Source organism: Medicago sativa, chromosome 6, assembly GCF_051527215.1.
Source record: "Medicago sativa cultivar Bolivia chromosome 6, Bolivia_mono, whole genome shotgun sequence".
Taxonomy (NCBI): Eukaryota; Viridiplantae; Streptophyta; class Magnoliopsida; order Fabales; family Fabaceae; genus Medicago; species Medicago sativa.
In genome coordinates this window covers 4,168,591-4,177,085 of record NC_140754.1, presented here as the reverse complement: position 1 = coordinate 4,177,085, position 8,495 = coordinate 4,168,591, and the positions used below count along the sequence as shown (strand labels likewise).

Sequence of the window (8,495 nt, the reverse complement as noted above, 5' to 3'; positions counted from 1 at the left end):
GGGAGTGGATGGAGAAACATCTAACAACCCACAATGTCCTCCTTGCGTGGTCCCCTCATTCAAAAGTTGTCCCTCCTTTTCACCATACAAATTACACGCTGAATGTGGAGATGCAGGAGAAATTGCTTTTGAATTTTGAAAATTACCTTTAGAGCACGCGGATCCCACATTCTCCTTATTCAATGATACTTTTCTCCTTCTATCACTATCTTCCTCTTCCCCACATACTGACTTAACCAAAAAAGATAGAGATGACAGGGGGTTTTGTAGACAAAAATTTGTTGGAGTGGATGTTTTCTCCAAAAGAGGCTTTTTGACTAAAGCACTATCTCTCTCACCCAAACAGCTTTTGACACTCACTCCATCCTCTCCCTGCCACGTGTCAGAGTCTTCAAAATTCAAAGAATTGTTTCCAACTTCTTCAGCCCAAGCTTCTTCCTCAGAGTAACCTTCCAATCCTTCTGCCAACAGACCCGCCGCGCCTGATGCAGCCGTCACCCTCGCCGGAGAAACAAAGCGGTGATGCTCCTCCATCTGAATATCTTCTGAAACAAATAGCGGATACCTCCTTCCCTCCGACACCAGTACAACCGTTGCTGCTATCGGAATCAACCCCGACACTAACACCTTGGCCTTCGCTGATTCAAAACACATGGAATCAAACAACACTTCCTGGACATCACCGAAAATGGCCCCCACCTTACCGAACACATCTGGGCACCACAAATGCGCCGGAGCTCCTTTGAGAGTGAGCCACACACAGCGCCCCGGATGTGGCACATCTCGCGACCATTTTGTGAACCCCACAAACCAGGATATCCACCAATCCTTCCTCACCAATAGCGATTCTTTAATCATACCTTTGATAGGGGAGGAAACAAGAGCTTGGTTCCCTCCCAAAGAGATAACCGATATGTTCTCCATCCCCGCCACTATCAATTGCTCGCGAATCCGTTGCACAGAGATGTTAGGTAGCAGCAACCCTACCACACTTTCAGATAGTTCCTCAATCCTTCCCGGACGGCTTTCACAAACCACCTCTGCCACCTCTTTAACGTTACCAGACTGACCTGCAACACCTGACACCGAAGCAAAAGTAACCCCTGCAACCACCTTTGAAGACGGGACCTCAGTAACCACTGGATGAACCGTAGCAGGACCAAGCACCTCCACTCGCGCCTCCACCACATCCTCCCTATGAAACTTGGAGATATTCACATACAGATTGGTGGATTGCACCCTAACCTGACGAAGCTTTGCGATCAACTCCTCTTCATTACCATTATCAGCAAATCTCACAAACCCAAACCGTTTCCCCTCTTTGTTCTTCTTCAAAGGAAGAAATACATCCTTCACCTTCCCATACTTACCAAAAACCTTCCATAGATGCCCATACTTAGTGTCTTCAGGAAGATTTGAGAAGTAGAAAGAGATTGAGTTTTTCAATCTGGCACGTATCAGCTCCGGTAGAGGCCGAAGATACCGGCGCTCCACCACCTCCTTACTCTTACTAGGCATGGATAAGGAGCCACCGTGGGTATAGAGGGGACAACATGACAACAGAGAGTAGTTTACAGCAAGGAAAAAACTAGAGAGAAGTGAAAAATTATTTCTACTACTACTACTACTACACTTAATGATATGATTACTAAAGGTAAAGTAACTAAATAAATAGAAAGAGAGTCAAACGAAGAAACCCTCAACATTACTCTCTGAAGAAAGAAACCCTCAACTTAACACTACTCTCTGAAGAAAGAAACCAAGGAACCCTAACAACAGAAATGTCGCTGATCGATTATCTAAACAGTGACGACATAGCTAAACACTTCCGTGATCGATTATCCGCACGATGTTGAATCTGTGGATTGGTTGATGGGTAGAGTGAATAACAAAGAACTACCACCTTTTTGGAGGAAAGATGGCACCAAGTTCGTCAACGATTTTACCAAACAAAGCACCAAGCAACGGCCTAGTCCCTTACTAGGAGGCATATTCAATGACTCTAAAGGTTTGGATATGATAAAACCCTTGCTTTATTTGGTTCTCATAGATAACTTGCTTGCTGGTAATTGTGATTGTAATCCAACTTTGATTCTATACCCTGAAGATGAACAAGTGTGGCGAGTTTTGTTTAATAAGCAAGTTAAGGGAAAGAATTTTATGGACGAAAATGGGATAGTGATCTCAGATTATGATAGTTTCATTGAATGTTTCAATGACATACGTAATGAGAATTTTAGGCGTATCATTGTCACCGACCATAGAATGACACCCTCTGTCGATCTTCAAGAACACGTCCGGATGCTAAATGCTGACGTCAAATGGGTTGTGACCGTGAAACCCATTCGTTTTCCATCCGTACTGAATTCTATCTTTCGAATGTTCAATGTTGAACCATTTTGCAATGATCATAATCTGATGCAGCAGTATATTGATGAGCACCACTCAAGTTTTGAAAAGGTATAATAGCAATCTATTTTTACTGTTTTATGTTCTTGGTTAGATTAGGCAAAGCATAGGGCTTTACAATAGCCTTTCCATGGGTTTATGATTTCATGTCAGAAGGATTAGGCAAATAAGAGATTATTTCTTATATCGATCTTTATTTTGTTGCAGCTTTTTATGTCAGAAGGAGAATTCATAACATTGCGCAGAACTCTGGTACAGCTCGGTCTCTTGCCGGAAATTGACATAACAAATCACTTCGTTCAACTTTCCGATAAGGACCAGAATACACACAATATGATGCTTGAGGAAGCTGATGTGATGTTTATGCGTTACAACAAGAACAAAGCGGAATTAGGACCAATGCTCCTCCCTATTGTAGAGGCTTTGTTTGCGAGCTGTCGGCTAATTTCTACTCATCCATCGCTGTGCCATACACGATTAAACCTTAAAACATTTGAAGGTACATACTTATCTCTGATACCACCCTGTTTTTGGTGTGTGTGTGTGTGTGTTGTGACATTGAATGGATCTTATTTATGTAATAAATGAAAGGGAAACAATTACTGCTGAGGTCATTTAAGATTAATCTGGTACAATTAAATAATCTAAAGTACGTAATACATTTCTCGATCATGATTTCAACTGGTAATACATTTCTCCTTTAGAATAGTACATGTATCACTGATATTTTTTGATTGAGAAACTCTTCTGTAATCTTTAGCAATGCTCATGTATGAGTTGATTGTATTTTGAGCTCATGAATTTGCATGATTTTCAATTTTCTATCACATCAGGTATTCCACTAAGTTGAGACACTAAAAACACAATGAAAAACAGAGAGACTATGATGACAATACTCAGGAAACAGAGACGGTCCTTTTCCATTATTAAATTCATTCATGATTTAAATTAGGAAATAATATTATCACTAAGCATTGCATTTGATTTTACTGTGTTAGTTTTGACGCAAATTACCATTTGTTTCTACATATGCAGACCTTTCGAAGAATCCAGTTTTAATGGCAAGGTTTGGTGCTGCTCTGCAAGGAGACGGTTTTCAGGACTGTTCAATTTGTACATCTAAACTGAGTGGTCATTCTTTAGTTACAATGTGTTGTCATGTCTTCTGCCAGAAGTGTATCAGGAAACATCTTCCACAAGATCCCAGGTGTCCAAATTGTCGCGAGGTCCTTTCCGAAGAAACCGACCTATTCTCGTGTGTAGTACCTCCTCGTGAGACTAAGTCTTCTAAGGTACTTGATTTGTTGTCTACTAACAAGGCAGAAGATGTAGTACCTCCTCATGAGACTGAGTCTTCTAAGGTACCTGATTCATCGTCTACTAACAAGGTAGATGTGTTGTTAACACTTCTAAAAGAACAGCAATCTAAACAAGCCAGTGCAAATTCGGTAGTTTTTTCACAATATAATATGATGCTATCGTTGCTGGAAAAAGCTTTAAATGAGGAAGGTTTCAAGACTTTGTGTCTTTATGATACCACCTCAGATAAGGATAGTGTTATTAAGAAATTTAATTCGGTCTTATGGAAAGATAGGCCAATGGTTCTTCTTGTAAGCATCGGAGCTGAAATTGAAACTAAAAGGGAACAATTTGTTCTAAAAGCTGCATCTAATGTCTATTTAATGGAGGCTCTCAAGAAAAAAGCTGAGAAATGGGCTGTCAAATGCATCCAGCTTGGACAGAAAGAGCTTGGGCAGAAAGAGCCTGTAAAAGTGTTTCGAATCATTGCAAAGAATACCATTGAGGAAAAAATACTAGAGCTACATGAAAAGAGAATAGAGCCGAGTGTGAACCCAGAAGTAACGTGTTGTGCGGATGCTATCGATGTAAATGAAATGAGTTTCCTTTTCAATGGTTGATACAACATAACATTTCTTGCACTAAATGAAAAGCACCGGTATGGACCAAATACCTCTTTCAGCTTTTAATCTTTCTTCCTTATCCTTTTTCCATTTTTACTCAGAATTATCTGCACCGAATGTTGGTTTTACCCCTCTTAATCTTGAAATATTTGCTGATTGGAAATTATTGACACTGCCACACTTCTTAGGAAGATTGCTCCATTTGAAACAAGGTGTATTTTATGTCAATGAACCTGGAAAACCGGGGACCTGAATTGTCTTAGTTGTTTGATTAATTTTGCTGCTCATAAAAAATTTAAGCTAGTTCATTTGTTTGTTTTTCAACCCATTTGAATACAGACATTATTATATATAAACAGTAGCTGAAAGTGTGTGTTTCATCATCTTGTTTTGATTGATTAAAGTATGAGATGGTTGTTATCACGAGTCTTGAGGTTTATGTATTAGCTGGTTATTAATTAAGACTGAGGTTTTATGAACTGCAGAAAAACGTTTCTTTTATATGCACCGAATTCATGTTCTGTTTTGTTTCTTTTACCGCCGCCGGTATTGACTAATCCTCCGACGGAGGGTAGTTTGACCGATATTTTAGTGAGGAGGCCTTCGACGTCGCAGGCTTCAGGTGATTGTTGATTATGGCTTAATGATTCAGATGAATAGTAGATTAGAATGTAGGGATTATTGTTGCAGTTAATTAGTTGTTAATTTTTAGGTACATTTTCGCCAAGTTATCCGAAAATAACATAAAATACAATCATTTTTACATAAGTTATAAGTTGTTTTCGTAATTAATCCTGGAAGGCTTATGAAAATAAGCTAAAAATAACTTATGGTCAGTTCATAAGATGTTTCTATAAGCTCGTCTGAAAACTCTCACAAGTGATTATGTCAGTAGATAAACCCAAACAAGTCAATACACATAGACCCCTGATCAGCTTATCAGTTATCACTTCTTAGAATTGAAGGCTTATTAAGTTATCGTATTAGTGTTAGAATTTATTTATGAACTAATTATACCATTGAAGATTGAATTAGAGGAAATTCATTCTTGAAGATATTTTAAGAAGCTTATGGGAGTAAGCTGAAAACAGGTTATGTGCAATATGATGGTTCTTTTATTTAGAGTCAAGCACAAGATTCTTTTTTTGGTTCCCTAAAAATAGATTCTTGACTATAAACATGACCAATTCCATTCAATCTGCATTATTCCCTAAAAAGTTTTCAAATTTCCCCAAAACATTTTCTCATCCCTCTTTTTATTGCTGACAGTTTTGGTCAAATCATTTAGTGCTTGCAAAGTTTTTCTGCAATGGCTTTAAGTTTTGAACCCATTTCACAAATTTCATCATCAAAATCAGCATGGCATGTAAAAGCTAAAGTCATTAGGTTATGGACTGTCACAGATTTTCATAGGCAAATTGTACCTTTCATTAAGTTGTTTATCCAAATAGGGTCTTCGTCATATGTCATAATTTATAGAAATGTTATGAGTTGTTATTGTTAAGTACTGACTACTGGTCTGTTATTCATTGGAATAACATGCAGCCTGTGTCATTGAGAATAAGATGATAGTGTTTGGTGGTGAATCTGGAAATGGATTGCTAGATGAGATGCAGGTGAGTGAGGGAACATTTCTGGTTTTGGAATTGGAAAATTTATGATAGAGAGTTTGTTGTTTCTATATGAGCATTAATATTGACTAATTATTTGGTTGTTGGTGGTTAACCACATCAACATACTATTCATTTTATTGGCAGGTTCTAAATTTTGACAAATTTTCATGGACCGCTGTGTCATCTAAGCTATACTTGTCACCAAGTAGTCTGCCGTTACAGATTCCAGTTTGCATGGGTCATAGTTTGGTATATAAATATATGCTTTTGTCAATAATTGTTAGCATTCAGACATGTTTAATTAATTTTTCCAAGTGACCTTAATAATGACATGATGCTCTCATCATAGACATGGAATAACATGTCTGTTTAGATGAGAAGTTCATGTAATCCACCCTTAGTAAATTGAGGCTGCTGCAAATGAGATGCTTACAAATGCAACCAATCGAATTTCATTCACAACTGACAATAAGTTTAACAAGGACTATAAACTCCGCTCACTAATTGCTTTTCGAATAATACATTGAGTTGTAAATGAGATAGATAATTAATTATAATGCAAATGGGCGTGGTTCTTGGATTGGCACTTGCTTTCATTCTTGGAATAGGATTGCATTTTGGATATTCATCCTTCTCCATGGTATGTAACTTCATCCATATTATAATCTGCATTGATCTTTTATTTAGCCTTCTTAAAAATAACGTATTTTGTTCAGATGCCCAGATTAAAGGATTTTTTTTTTTTTTAAAACATAACTTAATTCAAGTGTATTTTATACTTCTTAAACATTAAATGACATCACTTGATTCATGTAGATGGTTGGACGTAATAAAAAACATTGACTGTTGTTTTGTGTCGCTGCTGCTATATACAAGTTATTCCTGAAGTTTTGAGAATTTGAGTTATGAGTTCAACACTTAATGTATTTGCTTCTGTTAGCTTGATTGTACTGTTTAAAATAAGAAAATAGTGACCAGGTCTTTGTACATTTTCCTAGGAAAACTAGGTAAAAGGTTTTGATTCTTGAATGACATGCAGAATTGGCATTTTGCATTGTCTTAATTATGACATTGAATATAACCCCTGACCAATTTTTGAATGGACTTAAGTTGAAGTTCATTGCAGGATAATATTGCTAAATATATCTTTCTTTTATTGTTTAACCAATAATCCTAATTTGATGAATGATAGTTTAGTTTTTCGTTTATTCTTTTTTTACTGGGAATCGGTTTTTCTGTATTTGTTCATATCTAATGTCAGCAAGCTTTAGTAATATTTCAATCTAAATATTATGTAGTTGTAATGTCTCTACCAATGTATCCTTATGTTAGTCCTAAGCAAACTTCTTTTCGATGTTTCGGAAAGAAGGGTTTGTGAATTGATGTTGATAGGTTTGGATCAACTTTGTGGTTGTGCAGAAGGGAGAGCAGAGTTGTTAAATCATGGAGCAGGATTGGCTATTGTGTCAAAGAAAATTTTGAGGGTTTCTCATGTTGCAAGTGATAGAGGTGTTAGAATTATGAGTTCTATTTGTAGGTATTCTGCAAATTCTAGAGTTTTACATGAAATGTTGCGTGTTGGAGGAGTTTCAAAGTTGTGTTTGGTGCTTCAAGTTGATAGTAATTTCAAGACAAAAGAGAGGGCTAAGGAGATACTCAAACATGTAAATGATATGGCTAACTTATTTAGTTTTAGTTTTATTGTTTGAAACACTTATTCCACCATGTATTTTCTATTGTTTGATGTACTACATTTTATCACTTTTGATATTTCAGTGATAACTCGCCTTAAAATAATATTGTTTTCACATGAAAATTATGTATAACCAAATATTTGAAGTGTGTAACCACAATTTTACAAAGGCGTAACCATGTTTTTTTTCTTTCATGTGTTTAAAACTAGTCGTCTCTAAGTTTGCATGCCTCACAATAGAAAACTAATGAAAGACATTCTAAAATTATGGTTATATTGTTTGTTTATTTGGTTATCTGTAACTTACATGTGCAAAAAAAAAAATCAATTCAAGCCAATTGTCAGTGAGACATTCTAATTTATGAAAAAATAGTGGTCACGCATATGTAAAAATGTGGTCATACAGACCATATATTTGGCTAGTTTATATTTCCCAGATGTAAATAATTTCGTTTTAGGCGAATCGAACGCATAATCTCATTTGATCACTGCACTAAAAACATTTCCAACCATAAATAACCTGTTTTACAATCGGCGAGTTTATCACGCCTAAAGACGGACAAGTTCTAATTTATGAAAAAATAGTGGTCACGTATTTGTAAAAATGTGGTCATACATATCATATATTTGGCTAGTTCATATTTCCCAGATGTAAATAATCTCGTTTTAGGCGAATCGAACGCATGATCTCATTTGATCGCTTGAGATCATGCGTTCGATTCGCCTAAAACGAAATTATTTACATTTGGGAAATATAAACTAGCCAAATATATGGGTTGTATGACCACATTTTTACAAATACGTGACCACTATTTTTTCATAAATTAGAACTTGTCCGTCTTTAGGCGTGATAAACTC

General features: G+C 36.6%; 2 protein-coding genes across 3 annotated transcripts; both read left to right on the top strand.

The window, feature by feature from the left end:
* The first annotated feature begins 340 nt into the window (after positions 1–340).
* Positions 341–4,369, top strand: LOC146912175 (putative SWI/SNF-related matrix-associated actin-dependent regulator of chromatin subfamily A member 3-like 1). The gene is made up of 3 exons (XM_085719636.1): positions 341–2,460; positions 2,617–2,908; positions 3,445–4,369. Exons 1-3 carry the CDS (start codon positions 1,873–1,875, stop codon positions 4,326–4,328), a joined length of 1,764 nt encoding a protein of 587 aa, XP_085575762.1. The 5' UTR covers positions 341–1,872; the 3' UTR covers positions 4,329–4,369.
* Positions 4,370–4,666: 297 nt separating this feature from the next.
* Positions 4,667–7,806, top strand: LOC146912174 (acyl-CoA-binding domain-containing protein 6-like). 2 transcript variants are annotated; one of them, XM_085719638.1, is made up of 4 exons: positions 4,667–4,953; positions 5,877–5,947; positions 6,089–6,193; positions 7,364–7,673. In XM_085719638.1, the coding sequence occupies exons 1-4, from the start codon at positions 4,806–4,808 to the stop codon at positions 7,382–7,384; spliced, it is 345 nt and encodes a 114-aa protein (XP_085575764.1). In that variant the 5' UTR covers positions 4,667–4,805; the 3' UTR covers positions 7,385–7,673. The 2 variants fall into 2 exon arrangements, 1 of the variants encoding a protein (XP_085575764.1); XR_015015921.1 differs by having other exon boundaries at positions 4,817–4,953; positions 6,089–6,584; positions 7,364–7,806.
* Positions 7,807–8,495: the final 689 nt, after the last annotated feature.